This window comes from Podarcis raffonei, chromosome 4 (genome assembly GCF_027172205.1).
Source record: "Podarcis raffonei isolate rPodRaf1 chromosome 4, rPodRaf1.pri, whole genome shotgun sequence".
NCBI lineage: Eukaryota > Metazoa > Chordata > Lepidosauria > Squamata > Lacertidae > Podarcis > Podarcis raffonei.
The window spans coordinates 53,833,834-53,860,313 of record NC_070605.1 but is presented as its reverse complement, the minus strand read 5'-3'; the positions used below and the strand labels follow the sequence as shown (position 1 = coordinate 53,860,313).

Genomic DNA, 26,480 nt, shown 5'->3' with positions numbered 1-26,480 from the left:
AGCTAATCACATGTGGGAGAATTAATCCCTACCCGTTTTCTAAATATATTATACTATGAAGCATATTGTCTATTAAAACTTAACCCATGGCATCATGGAGACATGCAACAACATGTTCTTCAGTATGTTTTTATCATAGCTAGAAAGCAGAGTGAGGAAGGAATTGACCTAACTTTGAAAGAAAAGAAGTAGGTAGCTACATATTACATGTGCCTTAAAAAAAATCATCATGATGGTTCATTAAAGGAGAGAATACTATATTTCCATTGTGTTATGATTTTGCTATTTACAAAACTAATCAGTGTTCAAATGCTAAGCTTCCATAGGAATTGGACTATATAGCACAATACTGTTACATTCCTCTTATCTGTTTTGTACCCAAATGTTCAGTGATATCAAACCCCATTCTAATAAAAATCATTAATTTAAGAAATTACATACATATCTATGTTAATTTCTGGGTGATAGTTAAAAGATCTCTCTCCTTACAGTTGCTAAAGATGCCTTGCAGTGTCTTGTCAGTTCCTAAGCAAGTCTTGCTGGTGGAAACCTTCCAGAAAAGAAGCAACCTGAAGCCAAAAATAAACCAGAGGTGTTCTGCTTTTAATGGTCAGGCCATGTAAGAAGACAAGCTTACCCATTGTATCTAGCTTTTAGCTAGAGTATGTCATATATTGTTATCAAGAGAGATGACATTGGTACACTAATCTCTTGTTAGCCCCTACCCAGAGCACCATGTTCCATCAACAGCCCAAGCTTACCCGTTATTTCAAGGAGGGTGGTTCTGTGTACTCATGAACCGCTGCCCCATTTAAACTGTACAAACCAGTCCTTCCAGGAGAGACGGCTGTGCACACTCAAGTCACCGTGTGTGAAAAACGGTTTTGCAATGCAATTTCATCCAATGTGTTTGTACATAACGAAAAGTAAGTACAAGAAACATTCTTCTTACTATGTACCATCTTAGAGTTTCCGAAACATGATTGTGGCACACCTTGTGAGAATAGAGCTGAGGATCATTTGAAGTGAAAACTATCATAGCTAAATACAGAAAGTTTGGGGAAATTATCAACCAGCACCCATATTTTGCTGGATATCCATCATATACTGACTGACTGACTGACTGACTAGTTTTATGTGGGAAGTTATTTAAAAGGTGATTCAGGTGTCCTTCGAATGGCATATAAGAGAGCTCTCAGAAGCTCTGGTTTAAAGATCTTTAGAATATAAATCCAGTTGCAAACCTGAGGGGAAAATAATATCCATTGCCTTTACAAGTGACACAAACACACACTGTTTTCATGCAGTTCAGCACGTGCCTGCTCAAGTTTCTCATTCTTGTTCCCTGCAGTTGGCAAAACCCAGCTGCAACGTCCCCTTATCTGATTTTTGTTGCTGTGGCTGGCGCCACAAAACCCATACAGTTTTTATAATACCAGCAAAGGCCACAGAAACCTCTCCTCTGAGGTCAGCAGTGATGTGGCCAAGACAATGCAGAATGAGAAACAAAATGATAAAACTTTGTGTGGAGGATGGAGAAAGGAATCCTAGGTAGCTGCCTTATATAGCGCCATCTCCATTGGTCCATCTACCTCAGTATTGTCCACACTGACTGGCAGCAGCTCCCTCCCATCTCTACTTGGAGATCCCAGGGAATGAACTTGGGACGTCCTGCATACAAAGCAGATGCTCTGCATTGAGCCACAGCCCCTCTCCACCTAATTCCTTTGGGGGGGAGCTATGTTGGTGCAAGAGATTTCCCCTCCTAATGCTTATTATCTGGTGGGGTATGCACATGAATTTCATGGAGTCAGGGGGAGAGTAAAATCCCCACCTAGGTTGCCCTGAAGCTAATAATGCACCGTATTGTGTACACTGAGCATGCTTTCCTCACTTGCAGAAGCAGTATTGACCCCCATGCTCTGATTTTAGCAAAGGAAAAGCACTTGGATAAGAGGAATTTGATAGTTTCAGCCTTAATTATTGTAACTGTCACTATTCATTGCTGCATTGTAGCTGCTTATAGGAAAGTTTAAGAGGAGGAGCAATCCTGCCTTTCCTTTTGATGGACCAGCTCCCGATTCTCTCGTTTCCAGTAGGTTTTGCCATCCTTTCCTAGTTGCACCATTCCACTGGCAACCAGCTGCAGGGCAACAGGAAATACCCGGCTCTCTGCTTCTTTGACCTTTTCTGACAAGGTCTCTTCTGTGTCTTCTGCCTTCACAGAGACGGGCTCTTGTAAGATTACTGCTTCAAGACTAGTATCCTCCAGAGAGAAAGAGAGAGAGATTTCATTAAGATAGGTGACTTTCCACATGAAGAGCAACAGAAGCAGAAAGTGCTTGGGGCAGAGTAATGTTACTGAAATTCAGCCTGGAAAAGATTAGCAGAAATTTAAGTTGCAATATAAAGGACAGGTGGCAGGTTGAAAGGGGATGAGGAGCACATTATGGCCCAAACTACATCCAACCTTAATGATATAAGTAGCAACCACTTTTTAAAGTGAGCTTGATAACAATTCCACACACGCGCGCACACACCCTGGGTATTTGGGGTTTTAAAAAAATGCCACCTAGTTGTTCATCTCATCTTTACAGTCACTTGTAGTTAAAGGACCATTAGGTCCAGTCGTGACCGACTCTGGGGTTGCGGCGCTCATCTCGCTTTATTGGCCGAGGGAGCCGGCGTACAGCTTCCGGGTCATGTGACCAGCATGACTAAGCCGCTTCTGGCGAACCAGAGAAGCGCACGGAAACGCCATTTACCTTCCCCCCGGAGCGGTACCTATTTATCTACTTGCACTTTGACGTGCTTTCGAACTGCTGGCTTGGCAGGGGCAGGGCCCGAGCAATGGGAGCTCACCCCGTCGTGGGGATTCAAACCACCGACATTCTGATCAGCGAGTCCTAGGCTCTGTGGTTTAACCCACAGCGCCCCCCACATCCCTTGTAGTTAGGTCCTTAGAAATGGCATGCAGGAAGACAAATGGGTAATACAACTAGGCAGAGGGGCAGGTTAGGAATTGGTGGTTGGAGATGTGTATTTGAGAAGGCGGTTAAGGTTGCAGTTCTAATCCCACTTTCAAGGGAATAAGGACCATTAAACTTACTGGGACTTCGTTCTGGATGAACAGGCCATGCACTTATTGCAATGTAAATGAGCTTGGAGTTAATATTGTTACGACAGCTAGAAAACATCCATCAAGGGCTGAGGAGAACAAGGTGTAGGTATATGTCACCAGAAACAGGGAGGTCTCAGAGACTTTAGTGCTGGCATAGGCAAACTCCGGCCCTCCAGATGTTTGGGACTACAATTCACATCATCCCTGACCACTGGTCCTGTTAGCTAGGGATGATGGGAACTGTAGACCCAAACATCTGGAGGGCCAGAGTTTGCCTATGCCTGCTTTAGTGAACTGATTCCTTTGTTCAAAGCAAATTGGAAGAATAGCAACATTCCATAATCCTTTTGGTGGGGGGGACCAAGGCAACATTTATAACTAGAAGGTAGTTACTCTAAATAACATCAGACTCAGGGATAGGGCACCTGTGGCCCTTCCAATGTTGTTGGGATTCCCATTAGCCACAACCAGCATAGCCAATGACCAGGAATGATTAGAAGTGTAGCCCAATAACATCAGGAGGATCACAAAAAAACCCATCTCTGACCTAGATACCCCATCTCTGCCTATGTCAAGAATGAGAATTATTTGCAGGTGTGCAGAAAACAGAAAGAGGTGTTTTCTTTATTCACAGGAAGATACTTACAAGCACAAAATGGACCGTACAGCCAGCAATTTTGTATGCAGATGAGAGTGCCTGCTTGTGGGCATTTCCTCCTTTAGTTAATGGTGAAAGTGATGGATAAGTGCTCAGAATTTTCCCTATAATTAATGAAACTCCTGTTCAGACATATCAAAGAGACAAACAAGAATGTGCAAAATGGAAATGGTAGCCCCACATGCAGATCACCAATTGAAAATCACTGCTTTGATTGAGTATATGAACCCAGCCTGGAAATTCTTATGATCCTAGTTTGCCTTATACATGCTGAATCCTCAGCAGCTGTCAGCCCTTCTGAGCAATTAAAAAAACAACAAAAAACTTAATACAACAATAGTTCGTTCCACTTGCTTACCACTCCATTTCCTAAGGAAGTTGCTAGTCAAAACTCTTATAAATCCTGCCAGACAAATCAGTTCCACAGAGAATTCTTCAAGGACTCTGTCAAGTGTGCCTTCATATTCGGATCTGCTTCCATACAGTTTATGGTCAATTACCTACAAGAATTAATGCAAAAGATGGGGCAAGAAGAGAAACTCCCAAGCACCGTGCAAATCAAAACTGAAGAACACGGGCAACCTTTTGAACACCCTCAAAATTTACATTAAATTTATACAAACCAGGTTCTAGATGATGTGGGTTTTTTTACTCGTAGACATAATTGTCTCAAGAATACTTATCTAAATATGAGGCATGGGGCGGTACTCTGCAGAGAAATATTGTAAGTGAAGATACTTTCCGGCAATGTGGGGTTTTTTGGCGATGAAATTATAATGCCATGTTCTCCTTACTCTGGTGGGGATGCCAGCCAGGGTTGCATTCTTCAGTTCTTCCACCCCAGACCTGTTGGCGATGACAAGGACTACTTGGGCACAGCTTGCTGGCTCTTTTGCATATCCGAGAAGTGCTGTCAGGCTTGTACCTCAAATGAGAAGATTAAGACACAGCCAGTTTCTAGTAGACATCGCAAACGTGTGCCCAGGGAAACAGCAAGTGACCTCCAAAGTATGCACTTATAATATCATTGTGAACTAACAAACCCATGTTCTCTGTCAACCTTTTACATAGGTTGCCACTGCATTTTAGCTCTTTGACTATACAACTGCTTAAGAATTCCTGTGCTTTTAAGGAAAGATAGGCAACATTCATGTTGTATAAATGGTTGTAGTAACCATCAGAACTTTGCATATTTGAGGCTGGAGCAGAGAGGGCTCTCTGTTATATTCAGGCAGAATACCAAGACCTGCATATGCCTCATTTTGTTCTACAAAGTTTCTGCATCACCTAATATATCAAAATTAACAATAACACAGTAAAACTGGATGATAACTTTCTGATCTTCAGTTAATGATTCTGTGTTGTTGGTTGTTGTTTTGGTGTTTTTTATTATCAGCTTCTAGTGAATATCTTCATAACATTCTTAATATTCTCCCCCTGCTCTTATTCCCAGTTAATCCATAACATACAGGTAATTCTGTCCATTTCTAAACCAAAGTAAATCCCATTTAGTTTAAGGGGTTTTCTTCCCAAGTGAGTACGTGTAGGAAAGTTTCTGAAACATGCTTTTCTGCCTATTTTTAATAAACCAGTATGGATAATTCTTCAATTCTTGTAAATTGCCCTGGCAACTAAAGTGTGCTTGCACATTTTTCAATAGTTGTGATAAACTTTGATTTATTTTTATGGAATTGCAGGATACAAATATTTTTATAAAGAAATTAAAACATAAACAAGTCAATGACAGAAGAGTTCCCCCCTTCATATCATCTTCCCAGTTTGTCCCAATCTGGCTTGCTTAGAAGTCCTTAAGACATGAGGATGTTTCATGGCCATATTGTTGAGATTACCAGCAAGGATATGATATTAAACATAATTTCAAAGTAAATTTGAACAATGTGGTGTGATGCAAGATTTGGATATCAGGGGTTCAACTGGATTTCACTTCTGATAAAAAATGCAATTAATATAAGAACTATCTGCATATTAATAGCAATCAGTTCTATTAATATTGAATGATTTGTATAAAGCATCTTATAAAGCATCTTCAATCAGATGTAAGTTCACACAAGCAACTTTGCCATAATATATCAAAGTCTACATGCTCTCACAAAATCTCCATTGCAGAGATGGTTATTGAGTGCTGTAGCAATTGCAAGCTCACCCATTCCTGAGATAAGAACAGCTACTTTCACTTTGCTTTTTCTGCATGTGGTCTGGATCTGGCTGTCTACATTGGAAAGATTCTTCATAAATGGATATTTGTTTTGCAGCAATGCTTCAAGAAGATTCTTGATTACTACACGAGAACACCCTGAATAAAGGAAAGGTAATTCAGTGCACATGCTTAAAATATAGTAGCTAAAAGCACATACATTGGAAAACTAAACTGCCAAAGGAATAGGAATGTCTATAATATCCAGTTGAAAGCTCTTCTCCTTAATCCATTTGCTTACAAAAGAGATGAAAGCAAATAGCCTTTAATTAATTGGTGTTTTCATATATATTTTTTGCATTGTGCAGGACTTGCAAATGGACACCCAAATACAAACTAAACATTGGCCCAGTTCACATGTCATATTATACCATAGTTTAAAACAAACTATGGTTTAATGTGAACAAGTTCTTTCAGAGCTCCTTTCCCATTCTTGCTGATGCCATGCACAGAACAAGTCATAATCTAGCTTGTGTTGTCCAAACTGAGGTTCATGGCTTGTTTCCCCAAAGTAAATTACAAGCATGACCAAGAACAAACCTTGGTTACCACTCACAGCTTGGTGAAAACAAGCCATAAGCCTGGGTTCAGAAAGCATAGCAACCTAGACTTTGATTTGTTCTGGCTGTGGTGTGGCAGCAGCAGGAACAGAAGAGAGGTGCTGAATTTACCCCTGCTACCGAAGTTAAGTTACATAGCTGTAGAAACTTAATACAATTACAGTCCAAATCACAGTGCAATCCTATGTATGTCTACAAATTAAAGTGCACTCCTATATATGTCTACACAGAAGTAAACACCATCATTTTCAATGGGCCTCACTCTCATATAAATTGGTATAGAACTGAAGCCTTAGAACATTTTAAATGCTTTTCTTGGATTTTAAGCTGTTTGTATGTCTGAATAAGAAATGCAATAACCTGCAAGATGGTGGATGACTTTCCCGATCAACCACGCATCCTCGTATTTCTGGAGATCTTTCAAAATCTGTCCAGCAAACTCCTTTTGTACCACCAGCACAGCACCAATCCCACAGTTAAACATTTGAGACATCTCCACTTCTGAAAGGCTTCCCTCTTCTTGAAGCCAAGAAAATATTGAAGGAATATTCCAACTATGAGCATCTACAAATAATTGAATTTGTAAAGAACAACACTGTCCTTAATTCCATCCCTGTTAAAGCCATGGCACAGGTTCATCCTTCCAGCCTCAACTTTCATTAGCAATATTGGATACAATCCAGCAAAAGATAGGCACTACTATGTCATGCTGAAATTATCTATGTGAAGGACATACAGAGACCTTAACATATGAGTAAGAGGAAGAAATTCATTTCAAAGGGGTGTTCTGATTTTTCCTCTCAAATGCTGGGATGAGGGACTGCAACTGTGAAATACTCTCAGATTAGTTATTTCATGACCAGACTCTCAAGAGACCTATTGTCATGGTTTGGAACTCCATCTGTCAGCAGAGGTCTCTTGAGACTCCTAGGAAGGAGAATATTCAGTTCCTCCAATGCTATAGGAGACAATAGTTGAAATAGCCACCCCCTCCAGACACTTATATAGAGGAGAGGCTCCAGGACACAGTGAAGCTTCCAGACACTGTCCCTTAGAAAGTAGCTCTTTTAGACTTGCATGCATCACCCCACTGGGAACTGAGAACTCTCCTTTCCACCCCACTAAGCCCAGGGTCTGGAAGAGGTCTTTCACCCCCAACACAGCACATGCCGGCATAAGAAAAGTGCAGTCTCTTGTTATTAGGCAAGTCTCCTTTAAGAAGGTGTGGCTTGACAGGAATATTGAAAATGGGAGGCCTATACGGTGCCCTCCTGATGGATTCTAATTCTGTCAGGTGATCCATTATGATCAATGTTCAGGGATGATAGGAGTTGTTCAGTCCAGCAACATCACTTTAGGGGCTCCTGATTTAAACATCCATTGGCTGCTAACCACATTGAAGCAACAATCTCAATCAGTTTTGGCTCTGGCCTGACTTCAAATCCAAAGCCCCACAATGAGCTGTCCATGGTGTTGGTTCTTGGCTCACTGAATAGTCATGCCAGGCTAGAGTTGCCCCTGTGGTCTTCCATCTGGAACAGAAAACTTATATGGAGTTTGGAGTCAATTGCCCCAGATAAAGAAATACTGGGTTCCAGCCAAGAAGGTCACGATATACACACCACTGGTGACTGCTGTTCAGAGGGGCAGAGGGTAAAAAAATCCCATCTCGCTTGCCTTCTATTTGGAGCGTTTAGGCCAGAAGTATTTCAGATACATGTTTACATATATACATACATAATTTTATTTGTATGCTGTCTTTCTGCAGTTCAAACCATGTTCAAGGTGGCTTGTAACATGAAAAAAACCACACACAACTGCAACATAACAAAAGTCGTCATAAACAATAAATAAAACACAAAAAATACACAGCCAAACTGCACAAATTCCACATAAACCAAAAGATCTAAAATAAAGATTCAAAAAATGAATAGCAACAACATCAACAACCCCTCCAAACAACACCCCAGTCCCAAAGTCTGCTGAGCAGCCTCAGCTTTTATAGCTGGAGTCAGTCAGCATCCTGCCCTCCCAGGTCAAGTGGGAAAAGTAATGCAAGTCTTCCAGGACTCACAGCCAAGATGGTTTACTTGAGGGTGTGTGCATATGGCTAGTTTCCAAAACGCCTTTATTAACATCATGCTAAAAAAGAATCATGTGTATATTAGGGGGGTAAAGGGGACCCCTGACCATTAGGTCCAGTCGTGACCGACTCTGGGGTTGCGTGCTCATCTCGCTCTATAGGCCGAGGGAACCGGCATTTGTCTGCAGACAGCTTCCGGGTCATGTGTATATTACATATAGATAATACAACAAGAACAAAAATTACTTACCCAAAACCACACTAAATTGTTCAGGAAGGATTGTAGAAAAGCTTCCCAGCAACCCTCCTTCTGCAATGTGGATGTAGGCTTTCACATTTCCTGAACGGAGTACAGGCAGCAGAGTTTTGCTATAGATTTTGGACGGGGTTAGCAACTGCTCTCCTGTGAATGTATGAGAAGTTTTAAACTGTAGATAAAATCATTCATACAATCTTATAAGAAGCAGGACAAGATTCCTTCCTCACCAAGCTGCAGCCTTCCCCAACCTGATGCCCTCCAGATATTGCTGGACTACAACTCCCATCAGCCCCAGCCCAACAATATTTGGAGGGCATCTGGTTGGGGAAGGCTGTCATAAGGTCTCCTTTGTTTCTTTCTGTGGAAAAGAAGAGGACAACAAGGATGTCTCTGAAGACACTGTGGGGAAAAGGTGCAGTAAAAATCATGATGGAGAATTAAAGCCAAGAAGTCTGCAATGGCTTCAAAATCAGGCAATTATATACAGCAGAGAAAGAAAGAAAGAAAGAAAGTAAATAATAAGTGTATGGTATTAATTTACAAGAAATGTTCAGGGTAAGAAATTGGGGGAAGTAGATATACCTAAAGTCTGGGGACCACATCCACCAGGAACAGAAGAGAAATAGTGTAGGGTTGATGTTAAAAGAATCTTCCTCACAAGACTAAATCCTTGGTTGTGAAGGCCTGAAGAAGCTATGCCAATGAGGAGATCACCACTGACAATCTTCTCCTGCTGTGGAAATCCCATTTCTTGTTCCACAGCAGCAACAACAAAGCCAACCAGGTTGCACTCTCCAGGTGCAAAGGTGCCAGATATTTCACTGGTCTCTCTTCCTAGGAAAACGGAAGAGAAACCAACAGCTGTAAATACCATAAATGCCCATGGAACTTGCATTCTATATGGGTATACTCAGTGCTTAGTGTGCAGCAGTAGTCACAAATATGGAGTACCGTCACCTCTCTTTTCCCCCCAGCCTATGGCAGCCATTTTGCTTTGGCAAACACAGCACTTTTATCAACGTATGAGTACCAACACCTCATTTTTTGTGTGTGGGGGGGCATTGGGTATGCTTATGATTGCATAGATTGTAAATACCAGTAAATGAAGGATGTTAATAAATATATGCCTATCTTCATCCATCTACAGCATTGATGAATTTTGGAATAATTCCTAATGTCTGGTTTTAGGGAAGTGGAAGAAAGATGCTCATATTGGTACAAGATAAAAATGTTTAGAAGGGTGTGTGCATGTGCCTCCAAAGCCTGCACATATGCCACACAGCAGACACAGATGCACCAGCAACTCACATGCATCACCATTTCAAAGACCCTACAGCTGACTTGTGCCACCCAGTGTGTTAAGGCTGGCATGAAACAGTTTCTACAGCCTCTCCACCAATTCTAGTTTGTTCGCTATGCACTTGGGCACCTCTTAAGATACTGGATCCCAATTTTGCACGAGGGTTTCTAAGATCAAATAGCAGGTTTTTGTTTATGTATGCATACAATTATATTTTGAATCAAGATGGTGGGTTGAACCTTACAAGACTGCACTGAGTTTAATCACTGATTTTCAAAACTGCATCTTTTTTTGTTTCTTAGAATTTCTGATCAACGTTGGTGAGAAGGCTTCTAGTTCTAATATATACTAGTGAAGGGCTGGAAAGCATAGCTATTTGCATCACAGCAAGTCTTATCTGCTCCCCCTCTATAAAATGGGAACATGATATTGATGGCGCCAGCCCAAACCTGGGCAATGTTTTTCCAGGGTTGGGGTTGTTTTTTTTCATCTGGAAGAACCCCCAAATAATGTTCAAGCTCAATTGGAAATTTATGCTACCACCACCACTACAACTTACAGATCCTAGGACACAAAGAAGAAATTTCAAAACTGAGAAGAGAAATACTGAGACGTGGTCATACCCAGAAGAGTACATCCTGCCAGTTTGCAGGCTCCATCTATCCCATCTCTTATTGACTGAGCCACACCAGGATCCAATTTTCCATAGGCAAAATGGTCAAGGAAGAAGAGAGGCTCAGCTCCCTGAACCAGGACATCGTTGACACACATGGCCACCAAGTCCTGACCAATCATGTCATGTTTATTGCACAGCTGGGCAATCTGTAATGAACAAGGGAATCAGTCTGGGATTTTAATGTGAATGCATTACTCTGGTATAAAATATTACTTTAGGCAGCTTCAGACACTGATATTGATGTTCTTTTCCTATATGAGCAACTGATGCCAAGCAAAAGGCAGGAGCTTGTGGTGGATCACCATATAGGACAGCTGGGATGCATTCAGCTTAGTACATTTCAAGTTCTATAGGGGCTAGCTTAGAAAGCTCAAAATTGTATAATTATATTGATCTGAAACATTTATAAGTGCCGGTTACTTCTGTGTTTATGGAAAGGCCGTTCCATCTTGCTTTGACCAGTGTAGCTTTGTGGTCTCACATGGAAAAATGATGCATCACAAGAGACATGGGCATAGCACAAGCTACAGTAGGGACATGCCTTGGTTTACCTTCATTTTTGTCCCAATGCTTTTAGTTTGGGATACTAGAATGGGATCATTATAACCAGATGCTCTCAAATCAAAGAAGGCAGAAACACTCCCCCGATGCCCACAGCTGCCTGAAAGATACACAGAAGTCAAAAACATTGTGGGAAACAGCATTGCTTCTGAAAACTTACTACTACTCCCCCTTGCAAATCCTCATGTTTGCAATAGTTCACTGATACAAGGCTGAGATGTTGCAAAAGGTTGGAATATAGGAGTGCTTCCTGTTTCTGTTTTAGATTCTATTTATATAGAATATCTTTAGAAAATAGCAGAGGCTACCGCTGTTGCTAACAGAAGCAAAAGCAGAGCATCAGGTTTCACATTCAGCCCCATGTGCAATATGATACCATAGTCAGGCAGGTGTTTACACATTCCATTCAGCTATTACAATATGTGAAGCAAGAAGAAAAGAGATAAGTTGACATTTCCATAGATAAAAACATTGCCTGCACTGGCTTCCTGCTATGTCGTTGACCTATGACAAATTAGGTATGGGCAACAGAGCAGCATACAAAAGCAGAAATAGTCCGTAACAGTCTGAATTTCCATACAAAGATCATGACAGCCGCATCCCGATTAAATATTTTTAATTGATTTATCATATTTGTTTTAGTTACTTGATTAATCAATGGCTAAAAATTATGATGGCTTTCTACCACATCTAGTATCACCATTATTATGGCTCTGAATAAATATCAGTTCCTGGGAAACATGGGGCAGGGGGAGAGAGCTATCACTCATGTCCCACAAACATCTAGTTGCCCACTATGAACAAAATACTCAACTGGATGGACCTTTGGTCTGATCTGGCAGGGGTTTACTTATGTTCTTACGCTATCAATTAATTCTACCCATGGGTAAAAACAACATTTCTAAAGCAAGAAGCTTATTTTCTTTGTTTTTAGATGATGCATCTCAGGCATCATATCAGAAGATGCTCTCTCTTCTGTATGAGGGGAAAATGAGAACGATTCTTATGAGATAGCATTTGCCACCTGTAATTGTTTTACAAAAAAAGTTTTATAACAAAAAAAAGCTAGATACGTAAAATGATATGGATATATGCTGTCCAACATAGGAGCCAACTCCTAGGGGCTGAGGTCCTTTGCCTCACCCCCAATAAAATGTTTGAGGGGGCGAAATCCCCCAAAGTTGATGGGCATTGTCCTTCAAATGGTGTGTGTGCACAGCATCATGTGATTGATTAGGCAGGGTGGGGCTTATCTGCCCCCCCCAATATTTTATTCAAATTAGCACCCCTGCTGTCAAATTAATTAGGGGCATCTAGTTAGATGAGTAAATGTTTTTAATCAGTTAATTTCCTAAAGTTTAGTCAATTCAACATTGTAGCCCTAATCATACATAATTCTCCTGCTACTCTTTGTGCAAGATATGTAAAGAGCAGTAACTTCTGAGGATAAGGAAGGACAGTGAAGTGAGCTCTTGCCAGAAGCTGGTTAGTATATCCATTTAATAGTTTGGTTCACATGGAATAAATTTGAAAAACTGGTCTTCAAAATCCTTTGGGAATTCATCACTTCATCTGATCCTTACCTAATTTGGAACCACTTGCAGCTGTTAGGTTAGATGGGCGAACCAAGACATTGCAAACAATAGGATCTGCAATTCTGTCTTCATATGATGGACTCCTAAAACAGAAGCACACGTCATGGTTGTTAAAACATTTTTCAGTTACGATTGTGGTTGCAAGAGAATCCTGGCAGTGGCAGACTTTGGACTTTCAAATGTCAGTAGCGCCCTGTGCGATGCCAAAATTTGGTGTGTGTGTGGCCCCCCACTTCTTGCCTTCTAGTCTAAGGCATTGTTGCAGCGCCTCTGCCGCACCCTCTCAGCTGGGCACCCAGTGCGGGTGAACCAGTCATGTTCCCTTAAATCCACCTCTGATCCTGGGCAAAATAATAAACATTGGGTTAGCACGCATTATCTGCCAGTGCCTATGTTTACATACGCAGACTGTCTGAGAAACCTCATAGCTTGATAACCAACATCTTTTCGATAAGTTGCACCCTGGAAATAAATGGCTGCCAGTCCTTTGTAGGCAACTTCAAGCGCTGACGCAAGGTCCTCCTTCATGGCTGTTACTGTCAGGACTCTGCTGCCATTAACCAGCACTTTGTCATCCACTGCTATGGTAGCTCCATGGAAGATCTCCAGGCCTAGCTCTCTTGCCTGAAGGAGCCCTACAAAAATTGAAAGGAAAATGGGCTCGATTATTATTTTTAGAACATATTCTATAGATGTAGGTGGTTGTATTGTCATTTCACAGGTCTCAAAATATCAGTGGAAAGTCCACACTTCACATTTCACTTAAGTTTCCCTGTTGAAATATTTAACAAGAAATACATTTAGTAAATAATTCAAAATACTGTAACTGAAAGATGATTATTGTGGTATTTTTTAAAAAAAAAGGAATAATGACTGTCAGAAAACATAAAACAAAATTATTCATTGTACCTTGTAATTGAACTGTTCAGAATAAAAAAGAATTACCAGTGATCTCTTTGCCCTGATTAGAACATTCCGGATGCCCTTCACTTGCCATGACAATCGACACAGCAGTACAATTCTCTGACCAAGCCAACATGGAACTGCAGAGCCTGCCATCAATAGTGGCTTGGATCACTTCATAAAGATCATTTTTAAGAAGCTGAACAACCACCTGCAAAAGTGGACATAGGTGGCATTTTATATACGATTATATACGATTCGGCAACTATATCTAGTTCAAATCACTGCTTTTGCAATGCTTTTCTATTTCCAAAAACCAGTGGCAATTAGCTTACAGTGATTACAAGTTAGAAAGCAAGCCTAAAACCAGATGACCTGTTTACAGAGTGTTTGTCCTTATTTGTTTGGATAAAGTTTGCAGCAGTCAATCTGATTTGACTGCAGGGAGATTATACTACTGTGAACTCCTCAAATGAGAGACTAGCATAGCACAGAGACTATATTGATTCTGTCCACCATGCAGCACTACAAACTGTAATGCTATGCTGCCGGAGCAGAAATTACATGCAATCTGAAATATTAATTTGCTGTCTTGGTGGTTCACAGGATTAGGTTGTGTATCTCTGATTTACCTGGCATTGGGGGTCACCAAAATAGCAGTCAAAACTTAAGACTTTCACACCATCTTTGGTAAGCATTAATTCTATCTGCAGCACACCTGAAAGGAATCAGAGTATTATAGATAACAAAATCAAAGTATATATTTTAATGTGTCTTTAAAATGCATACAGCTAGACTAAGGTATGACATGAAGTGAAGCATTTTTTAAAAAATTCTGCATATTATTATTATTATTGGTAGAAGATCAAGTTCTCCATTCATAAAATAACTCCTCCAGAAGTTGTCATTCATTAAGCAAGACTCAAAAAATGGTAAGTTGTTATGTGAAGACAATAATGAGTTTTCAATATGATGAAAATCCAAAACATAAACATCAGACGGAGTAATGTCATATGAGAGAATGATCATTCCTAAGGAACCTGATGTTGAGTGTAACTTCTTACCTACATAAGATATGCCTTCTTGCTTCATGCTGTTGATAATGTGTTGAAGAAGTGTACCTTTAACTTTTTCTAGAAGGACTTCGGAAATCTAATGAGCAACAGGAGAAGGACACATGGAGAACCGCTTTATGACAATTTTTTCCTCAGTGTAAAAAATCAAAACAGTGATAAAAAAGTAACCGAACACCAGTAGGGGCTGGTTCCCATTGGGACTGTTCAAACAAAGACCAACAGTAGATGGAGCCAAAGCCAATGAAAGGCAGAGGCAACTAATTCAAGTTTTGTCTCCATCTGTCTTCCTGCCATCATCTACAAGGGCAACGCTAAGACTAAGGAAGCGCATACTCGAGCAACAAAAATAAACATTAGAGTTTCACACCATTCTCTAGTTTGCATCAATTACATGTATTAAGTCCATTTCTTAGAATAATTTATTTTAATTCTGCTAGTCACACGGAAGGACAGACAACTCCATGGAGGCCATCAAAGTCTTGCTCTTGACCCCTACAGAGTCTGCTCAGAGCCCTGCCCATCATCTGCTGAAAGTTCCCCACCCACTATCAGGTTTACATCTGCAGTCTGGGGGGGGGGATGGAGCAGAGATTATCAAGCTGCTAAATTTCACATTCAATACCAATTTATGTGCTTCTGAAGTATGACTGTGGAGTACAACACACCTCTGTTGGCACAGCATTAGCATGCTAGAATCTTGTTATATGATTTTCCATTAACAGATGCACCGACTTGTACAGAAGACCGGAGGGGAGGCAATGACATGTGCGTTCTTCATTTGGGGCTGCCCCCCTCCAAAAAAATTGGGAGGGCAAAAGAGCAGGGGCCCCAGGATATGACGCCTATATCCATTATTATTCCAAGGTCAAAGGTTGTCATGGATTACCCAGAAAGATTTGAAAGCATCACTCAAGGAATTACTTAGAAAACAGACCATATGATTTCCAGGGGAAAGGCATACGGAGTCCTAAGCAGATAGTGAATAAAACTTGTTGGCACCTGAGGTACTGGACCATAAGCTCCCATTCCAACAGTGCTTGGACCCCAGTCTTCATCAGATAGTCGCTTTTGGATCTGGACTGGTGGCATGAGAGCAAAAGTGACTCCATCCACAAAGCATAAGCACTGAGAAGAAAATACATGAAACTGAGCAACAAATATAACAAACTAAAATCACACACATTATACATCAACATGCATAAGTTTCTCTCTTATTAATTCAATCCTTGAAGTCCTGCCTTTCACAGCGGTGCTGAAATTAGCAAGAGCTTTTCACCACACAGAGGTGAACATTTTCACCAGCTAATGGCTGCAGCTCAAATTGTAGCTAAGGTCACAGAGTCGAAGTTACCATGTGAAAAGTTGGCCCATGCTATTCTCTACTCCTTCACCTTCTGACTGCCACAGTCCACCCTACCACTAGGCAGAGTAAGGAAGCTGCCTCTGGCAGCAGAAACTGGGGGAGACAGGGAGCAGTGATCTGTTGAAGGAAAAAGCTGTGTGAGCTATGCATCGTTTGCCCCACACTCCCTAAGGTAGCCTGCTATCCTCAGATGCAATGGAGAATGCTGTCCTGTTGCTGGTGTTGTAAGATTCAGCTGCCAATCTGTCTGACTTCTGTGCGTGGAACTGGGAGGGGAATTGGGATCATCTTGTCCTTCATCTCAGGCAAGAAAATGCCTTAGGCAGATCTGTTAGCTCCTTCCTCCCCCAAATCCACAAGCAGTCGCCAAGTCTCTTTTCCTTTCTTTGGAATCCTTGTGGGGAGATGGAAGTCTGTGCAGCAGGTCACTACCAATTGCTTCACAAGGAAGAAAAGCAGAAGTATCCAGTTGTGTTTCTGTGCCTTCCCCTTCTGTGCCTGAAACTGCTGACTTTGAAAATCCTGCCTGCATTTTACCCTGCAAAGGTTTGCAAAGCAAATCCCCTTAGTATCCCTTGAAGGAAATACTAATTATTGTGTATCAAAGTTTACAGCATGCTAAAAACTATGATAACAATGCACAGTAAAATCCCTATATTTGCTGATAGTTCTCATCAGACACCCAATTAGCACCCAAAAAATTAGCACCCAAAAGCTCAAAAACTCCTTGTGGTTCAGCAAGTTATGTGGTTCCTCTGGAATTTACCCTGCCCTTTCCCCCAAGGATTTATGGGCCTCCTATTCTTATCCACAAAACCGGGAGGCAGTTAGGCTCAGACCATGTGAGTAGCCCAGGGTGACCCAGTAAGCTTCATGGCAGAGTTGAGTTTTGAATCTACATCTTCCCTGTTCAACAAACTTTCCACTAAACCACACTGGGAAATAGTAGTAAATAATGCTGATGTTGTGCTAACATTGTGCTTCATGCTAAGTGAACCACATTGCTATAGTCAGGGACAGCCCATCCATGAGGCTCAGTGAGGTAGTTGCCTCAGGAAGCAGGCTGAGGGCAGCTGCGGGGGACAACAGACCCAGGGGACCCAGGAGTGTACTGCTCGCCACGTCCCGTACTTGTTGCTCAACGCTTCCTCAGTTTACCCACCAGTATCTCCTCTGCTGCTGCCTCCAATGCCCCAACTGCTCCTCTCTGGGCTCATTACCACCTCCAGTTGCCTCAGGCTAGCCTTGGCTATTTCTATTAATAACAATTAAAGTTTGTGGACTATACAAAAACAAAACTCTGACTGCAATACTTAATGAAAACGCACAGAAAACTCTTCCCCTTTAAGAAGTTCTTCAATTATTACGGTATCTTGGGTGTCTCCAAAAACATTGCCCTGCATTAAAAAAGAAAAAAAATCCACTGGTCAGATTCTACTTTCATCCCATCTTCCATTTTTAATGAGAAAGCTCTTTTTAGATCATTTCCAATAAAGTCACTTTTTTTCTTCACCTGTAAACCTTCATGTACTCCACATTCTACTCAAGTAGAGTCCCTGCTAAATTTTTATGAGGTGTGACGATTTGCAGGTTAAACATATAACTGGTTTTTGTACGTCAGAACACTATTTAAAATACTATATAATTACGTCACTGCACAATGTCACAGTAGAAGAAAAAACCTCCCCAAAATACAAACATAGGTAAGGTAAAAGGTAAATGACCCCTGGACAGTTAAGTCCAGTCAAAGGCAACTATGGGGTGTGGCGCTCATCTCGCTTTCAGGCCAAGGGAGCTGGTGTTTGTCCACAGACAGCTTTCCAGGTCATGTGACCATCATGACTAAACCGCTTCTGGCACCTCAGAACACTGTGCTGAGTAACAGAGTGCATGGAAATGCTGTTTACCTTCTCCTATTTATCTACCTGCACTGGCGTGCTTTTGAACTGCTAGGTTGGCAGAAGCTAGGACAGAGCAATGGAAGCTCACCCCATCGCAGGGACTAGAACCGCTCACCTTGCAATTGGCAAGCCCAAGAGACTCAGAGGTTTAGACCACAGCGCCACCCGCATCCCCATTTACCTTACCTTACAAACATACAGCTGCATATTCCTGCACTGCAGGGGGTTGGACTACAATCTAACTCCTGAGTGTAAGATTTATCCTTACATAAAAAAACCATGATAAACGAAATTGAAGCACACAACAGCTTAACAAAGAGGCATAAATCACCTGCAGAATTTCTTGCGCTGCATTGCAGGCTTCCTCTCTGTTGGACGCAATAATTATCTCTTTTCTAGGACCCAAGCCACTAGGCTTTACCACCAATTCAGGAAAAGCAGCACTTTAAATTAAGATAGAGCATATTAGAAGAAAATCACTCCTTTTCATTATATGGTCAAAAAATTCCTCTTTTGAAAAAAAAATAGTTCCTGGACTGTCTGGAACACAACATTTTAGAGAAAGGAGAATTTTAACACATCTCCAAGCTGGGCTGAGAGAGAACCATGGAGAGTTACAGTCAGTCTGTGTAGGCAATACTGAGCTGTGTGAAAATATTCTAATTATTTATATTCTAAACTTTATCCAGCCTTTCTTCAAGGAAGGCTTGGGCTAGGCCTCTCTGGAAGTTTCCCATCTAAGTATGAGATGCAGCCTTGCTTAGAGTGATTAAAGGTGTGAGGAGAAAATTCACCCTGATAAATTACTGCACTTTAAACCTTCTTTAGAAGTATCTAAGGAATAAACATTGTGAAAGGCTTTATCATCCTCCTTATTTTGTTTTGGTATCCCCCCCCCAAAAAAAAGAAACAACCAATAAAAAAATTGCTGTTGTAGTCAAGGCTGATGAATAAATAAGAGGAAGAAGTGCCCCTGTTTTCTGGGACCCAGTAGCTGAATGCGGAGCCTTGTGGTTGTGATCTGCAAGCAGAGCCTAGCTGTGGAGGGAGCAGGTGAACCAAGCAGGTCTAGTGTGTAGTGAGGGAGAGAAAGTTGAGGGTGAACGTGGAGAGACTGAGATCTAGAACAGTAAACTTGTCAATTTTTGGCCATTCTACAATATTCATCAATATTCATTCATTCATTTTCAAGACATTTGGGGTCCCTTTTTAATTTAATTCACGAAAAAGCTATACCATCAACTCTAAAGAGCGTAAGCTAATGGAGAAAATAATGCTTACCTATTAATAAAAGTGCAAGCGTCTTGCGGATTTAAAAATTCATTCCATCTTGCTGTTGGAATTCCATGTTGATCAAGAAAGACCTTAGCGAAACTTCGATTTGTTCCCAGTTGTGCTGCCCTGGCTGTAGGGCCAAAACATCTAACTCCAGCCGCTACCAAGTCATCAACAATTCCTAACAACAAAATACTGAAAGGCTCAGACAAAGCTTGCTATGGAATTCAGATTTTTTTTTTATTAATACTCTTTGCCTGTCTCAGAATGGTATCACAGTGCTAAAAGAGCAACTAAAATTATCAGCAGGCAGCTCATCAGTATGGAGGAAGGCTTAAGAGTTTGGGGTTTTATAGTTCAGAAACAAAAAACGATGCAGTTTATCATGTCACCTTGAACTCTCTTTTTAAAAGTCTGCCTGCATCTATAATAAAGTTATCAAACCTGTAGCCAAGGTATGTTTTGATGCCTAGTAAAGTGGTACCTCTGGTTACAAACTTAATTCGTTCCAGAAGTCCATTCTTTTTTTTTTTTAATAAATTTTTTTATTCATATTTGCACATATATCCAGTCCATTCTTAACCTGAAACCGTTCTTAACCTGAGGAACCACTTTAGCTAATGGGGCCTCCCATTGCCGCCTCGCCACCAGCATGCGATTTCTGTTCTCATCCTGAGGTAAAGTTCTTAACCTGAGGTACTACTTCTGGGTTAGTGGAGTCTGTAACCCAAAGTGTTTGTAACCTGAGGTGTTTGTAACCCAAGGTACCACTGTAACACCATGGTTTTTAAAATAGAATCTACATCAATATGAACTCTGGTCTAACAAGGGAGTTATTTTATGTAATGTTCCAAGATGCTACATGCATATGCTCATACAAGAGGCTGGTGTCTGCTGTCTATCTACGTGCAGGATTATCAGTCGGAATCACACTGTCCAGAGTTTCAAAAAGGGAAGAAGAAGAAGAAGAAGAAGAAGAAGAAGAAGAAGAAGAAGAAGAAGAAAGAAGAAGAAGAAGAAAAATGCCATTTCTCAGTTGCAAAAAACCCCAGCTATTTGAAACCCATTTTGCTCTCCAGTTGATGATACCAAATACAGTGGTACCGTATTCCATGAAACTGAAACTGTTCTTAACTAGAGGCATGCTTTCGCTAATGGGGCTTCTTGCTGCCACTGTGCCACCGGCACACGATTTCCATTCTCATCCTGGGGCAAAGTTCTCAACTTGAGGTAACTCTTTCAGGTTAGCGGAGTTTGTAACCTGAAGCATTTGTAACCTGAGGAATTTGTAACTCGAGGTACCACTGTACTGGGTTCCTATGCTACCCAAGGCTGGACCTTTATTTTTTAATCTAGAGCACTTGTTTTTTTTTCCTGAGAAAGGAGTTACTCTAACTTTACCTGTCACAAGGAGAGATTCTGGTCCAGCGATCACAAACCCAATGTTATGATCTTTGCAGAACTGGGCTAGGATAGTATGGTTGCTAATTAAAACCCCTGAAATAGATAATAAATAATAATAAACACCAGGATCCAAAATGTATGACAGTTATGTGGCTTCGGGAACCACAAAAGGAAAACATGATAAAGATTTATTTCAATATGTTAAGTAAAGATATAGTTGTGCATATGGATCTGCAATAAAGAATTTGGTAGCTTGGTGTTATGTACTGAGTTGAATAGGATCCAAACTGCAGCAGTCTGATTGGTCCTAGAACAATGCAGCAGTATGATTGGTTGGCAGGAACCACCCAATCATGCTCCAGATAGAAGTGAATCCACAACCTGATTGGCTTACAGTAGAATTCTGGAATTAGCCAATCATGTGCAGCCCATTGTGTAAATAATGTATATAAAGCAGATACTTTGAGGGGACATTCATTCATTCCTCCTCACCACTATGAGCTGAATAAAGAGCATGAAATCACTTTGCGACTCTGAGTATATTTCACTTGGATTCCAAGATAACTTACATCAAAAGTCTATGCGCCCTGGCTCCCACAGTAATTTTAATGCTCTAAGCAGTACATAAGCAAGACAAGGGTTGAAAGTGCAAGGCATGGCTACACAAGCTAAGACATTGATCCAACAAGTGCCCTGCCCTCTGGGCTCCCATTAGAAAGGAATAGGGTGGGCATGCACCCCTTAAAAGGCTGAGCAATGTAGGCATGTGGGCCATCTGAAGAAGCAGAAATTGACTAAAATTGTGTTTCCAAAAACCACTTTGTTATCTAGGTAAGAGTTTCAGGGGCTGAACATGTTTGATTACACACTCCTACTCCTTCATAAGCGGTCAAGGTCAGTCAGTCATCCCCGATCTGCAGAACTTAAAGTGCATCACAGATTCAATGAATGTCTTATATTTTTTTATCCTGTAGCGCAGGGGTTGTCAACCTGGTCCCTACCACCCACTAGTGGGCGTTTCAGGATTCTAGGTGGGCAGTAGGGGTTCTGCAGCACAAGCTGAATCCTCCTTCCATCAAGCACTAGTGGGCGGTAAGGAAATTTTACCATCAAGAAAGATGCTTTAGTGAGCAGAAGGTATAAAAAGGTTGACTACCCCTGCTGTAGAGCTTGCATTTTGTATATGCATTCTGCTGAGTTAAAATAAAAAGTCAGACATGTTTGAAGCATTGATTTTTATCACCCAGCATTTGCATTTATGCAATACATTGTACACTGTTTTGGAAAGGTGGCATGGGTGTGTTCCTCCACTGTATGACCATTCAAATACATTAAAATATATCCAATGCAGGAAAAGTCACCAAATACTACGAGCTATTCACCTGAATTAGAGATTTTGCCATCATTAGCTGTACCGGCATTTCCCGGAGCAACCAGTACCTGTTTCACATGTGGAGACTGTGCCAATTTCCAAGCCAGAGCATGTTCTCTGCCACCGCTGCCAATCACAAGCACTCGATCAGCCATCTGGATACTCAAAATAAGAGGTGCATTGTCATTTATAGGTGTAATGCCTCAATCATTAGCATTTTTATTTGGAAGGCAAACCAATTACTTATGAAGAAACTGACTTCTAAACTGAGGTAAATTTAGATGCTTGGTAGCCATCTCACACATTACACATTACATTTTAAAATGGCATCATATTAATGGTGAATATCCTCTAAAACAGAAGCATTTGAAGCAGCTACAGGCATTTTATACCAATTGTCCATTTGGTAGAGAATAAGCAAAAACATAAATCAGTATTTGTAATGTCTTTAAGGCTGCAATCCTAAACCTGTTTACTGGAGTGTAAGCCCCACTGGAATCAGTGGAATTTACTGCTGAGTAGGTATCTATAGGAGTTCACTGTAAGAGGCAAGAACCTACTTATCTCACCTTCCTTGAAATATGTAAGTTATAGTAGGCTGCCTTGCACCAAGTCATATCAATGATCCATCTATCTCAATTCTGTTTACTCTGTACTGTACTTGTAGTGGTTTTCCAAGGTTTTGGTACACACAATTCTCCCCTCATGTTTATCTTTTCAAAAAATGCTGAGAACACAACTGGCCAAAAACCACCTAGTGAGCTTCGTGGCATTTGAACCTTGGTTTTCCAGGTTCTATTCTGACTCTCTAACCACTACACCACACTGGATCTCTGAAGTCCCCACTCTGGTAATTTCATCAACCGCTGAGAGATCAGAATGTGAACAGCTTGTGCTTCTGCACACTTTGCTGCTCTGACAAATTGTTGGAAAAAACCAAATAATTTCCTTCTTCTGAGCACTTGCTTGTGGTCTTTGATTTGTCTGAGTTAATTTCACCCCTAAAAGCTGAGCCATTTTGTGTATTGTTCTTTCACAGCTTTTTGATACAAGATGTTATTTGCTCTCATCTCCTCTCATACTGTAAATCAGAGGTTTTCAACCTTTTTGAGTCCACGGCTCCCTTGACCAACTACTTTCTTTCTGTGGCACCCCTGTGGGGCTCAGGAGCCCAGTTATGTCATGCCTTGACTGCAGAGCTGGCAGCCTCTCATCCTTTTTCAAACACCCTCCCTTGTGAGTGTTCCCTCAGCCTCCTCTCCTCTCCCCTCCGCCCAGCTGCCACCATAATCTTTGAGCTGCCCCCCTGCCCCAAAGTGAGGTGCCTCCTTACAGTGCCCTACAGGGGCCTGGGAAGCACCCCTGGCCAACCCCAGAGGCACCATTTGCCTGGGGAGCTTGTAGCCAGGGCTGATGCAACAAAGAGCTGTGCAAACCTTTGGGAGGTAGAGACACAAGAGGATATCAGAAGAGTGAGGGAAGAAAAAAGGGATGGGGGCCAGTTTTGCCCGGGGCACCCCTGACCATTATTCAAGGCACCCCACAGTACCATGGCACACTGGTTGAAAACCACTGCTGTAAATAGTTCCTGCATGAATAAAGCCTTTGAACTCCAGAAACTAAGTGAATATTCCAATCTAATTCACCCAAGATGCAAGGACTGTTAACACAAATAGCCAAAGGGGCACACACACAGCATCACAGCTGAAGTGCAAAAATGGATGTGGTTGTGTGTTATGTATCTTGCAAAACAGGCATCACTGCAGCGTGCAATTTTGCTGTGTATTGCTTTTCATACTGTAATTGTCAAAACAGCAGCAAAAATAATAATAAGAAGAAACCAAGAGGGATGTTGTCTGGAAAGAACAATATACTTAACTATCCCAATATTATTTTTTCAAATGATTTTTTTTTTACTTATTTCAATAACATCACACCTTCATTTAGTGCCCTTGTTGTTGATATGAAATGGGAACAAGCTACTATAAATGCCAAGGGGGAGAGGGAGAGACACACATCAATTGACCTTTCAGAAATATGCTGTTGACATTAAGCAGCTATTGCCAAGAAGATACATAATTTAAATACTGTGAAATATGCCAACATTACCTCTGTAATGAGTTTGCTGAATAATATATAGAAGCCAGGGATTCAAGATATAATGTTCTGAAGAAGACTTAAAGAATGACTAAGTAGAAGGTTCTATCTTCTAACAAATGTAACAAGTAGCTCTATCACAACAGAAATTTCTACTTGCTTTTAAGTATTAATATTCACTTAATATATTTAGGAATTTTTAAAAAATCTCTCATTAAAAAAAAGTTTTAACAAAATTGTGAAGAACTACATTGAAAACTAATCCATCATTCACTATGATGAATGCCATAATTAATATTAATTTCTCTATTCACATTAACATAAGGCTGCACATTGTGCTGTGCCTATCATTCTAACGCAAGATAAACAAAGTCCCTTTCTGATTAAACCTTTCTCCACATCTTTTAAAATGTACCTTATATTTCTTTGCCAAAGCAATCAAATTTGAAAATGATTTTTTAAAAAAGTATTATAACCAGTTGATATAAATGTCCAATAGAATGTGGCATATGGATGTGTATGCAAGGGACAATGAAGTATAAGTGAACAGGATGCAACCAGAGAACCTCCTACCTTTGCAGAAAAATACTGGGCTGTTAAAATGTCCTTCAGAAAAACATTTACCCCCTGCCCCACATACACAATCTTCAAAAATTGTCACGGAGCCGCAAGTCCCTTTTATTGACAGGAAATGTCAACAATAGAAAGTCTCTCAGTCAGACAGACTATCAGGCTGAAAAACAAGCAGCTGTGGGTGGGAGGAGGAACTGGCCTTGGAGAACATATTGTTGTGCTTTTTCCAAGCTCAATTTTCCCCACAAACATAATTTAAATTATGGGGAGAAATTGCTTTCTCTTTCACAACTTTAAAAGGGAGCTATGGAGAGGAAGGGTGTGTGTGAGAGAGAGATGGATTGGCCAATGACTTAAAATTTAGATTGTTATGACACCCCCATTCCCCCAAGATAACTTGTGATAAGGGGCAGGATATAATTCCTATAAATGAAAATGCTGCAAGACAGCTCCATTAACAACTCCATTATTCCCTCCTTTTTCCAAGGAGCTCAAGGTGTTCCCTTCACAACAACCCTGTGAAGTAGGTTAGGTTGAGCCGTGGTGACTGTCCCATCAGCACCGGCTGAGAGGGATTTGGTTGCCCCCACTACCCAATGCCAGCTCTCAAAATGTGCTTGTCCCTGACATATACACAACATACTATATATTAAAGATAATCCATATCACCACCCAGAGGAATGTTTTGATTAGAAAGAGGGCTATTTTGGAGTTATTTTTACCATATAGGTACCAATTTGAGGCATTGAGTAACTTTCCTGCAAATCTGAGAATTCTGCACAGAAACTTAATATGTCGAACTCTTGACATGTACCCACCAACATCCATATGTGGTATGTGTCTGAGCATGTATTGATATTCTTACAATATGGAGCTGAGGAGACCCCTTCTTGGTGTTAGTAAACCATTTCATTGTGGTGATCCATTACCACCTTTACAAAGAAATCGAAATTTCCTTTGCTGCTGTCCCCCAGTGCTGATACTCTATCTATATCCCAATCCTGTAATTTCCAGGAAACAGCAATGCTGTGGCTCTAAGGGTACTGTTTACTTTTTAGAACTCAACTGCAGTACTGCTGCTTAGAAGCTGTTGAGCAAAATAACCCAATGGCTGCTGTTGTCCAATGCCACCAATCTTTGTTTTTCTGTTTACGAAGATTCCAATGTCTGAGTTTGAACATAAGAAGAGTCTTCCTGAATCAGGCCAAATCCATCTAGTCCAGCATCCTGTTCTCATAGTGGCCTATCTGTACTTTTCTTTTCTTTTTCTAGGTTGCAGGCGGAAAACCAAATGAGAAGCAACCATGAGGCTACTTTGCCCTCCCCTGTAGCCCTCATTAAGCCTCTGAGCAAGCCAATGTCCACCACTCAAGTTCCCATATTAAAAGGATGCTTAATTTTACAATACCAAAAAAGAAAGCATTGCACAATGTAATAAAACAAGTCAATATATTACATAATCTTTGATACCTATTTTGTGTCTGTAAA

The 26,480-nt window shown here is 40.9% G+C and overlaps 1 protein-coding gene across 1 annotated transcript; it reads right to left on the bottom strand.

The window, feature by feature from the left end:
• Nucleotides 1–5: 5 nt before the first annotated feature.
• On the bottom strand, nt 6–22,788 carry LOC128412988 (trifunctional purine biosynthetic protein adenosine-3-like). Its single transcript, XM_053386624.1, has 21 exons — nt 22,333–22,788; nt 20,948–21,043; nt 19,553–19,727; nt 18,603–18,714; nt 17,699–17,767; nt 16,007–16,132; nt 14,996–15,083; nt 14,564–14,649; nt 13,974–14,142; nt 13,432–13,663; nt 13,017–13,111; nt 11,424–11,533; nt 10,820–11,018; nt 9,479–9,730; nt 8,888–9,040; nt 6,915–7,118; nt 5,944–6,093; nt 4,574–4,704; nt 4,138–4,279; nt 3,768–3,883; nt 6–2,266 (listed from the first exon to the last, which is right to left on the bottom strand). Exons 1-21 carry the CDS (start codon nt 22,475–22,477, stop codon nt 2,033–2,035), a joined length of 3,084 nt encoding a protein of 1,027 aa, XP_053242599.1. The 5' UTR covers nt 22,478–22,788; the 3' UTR covers nt 6–2,032.
• Nucleotides 22,789–26,480: the final 3,692 nt, after the last annotated feature.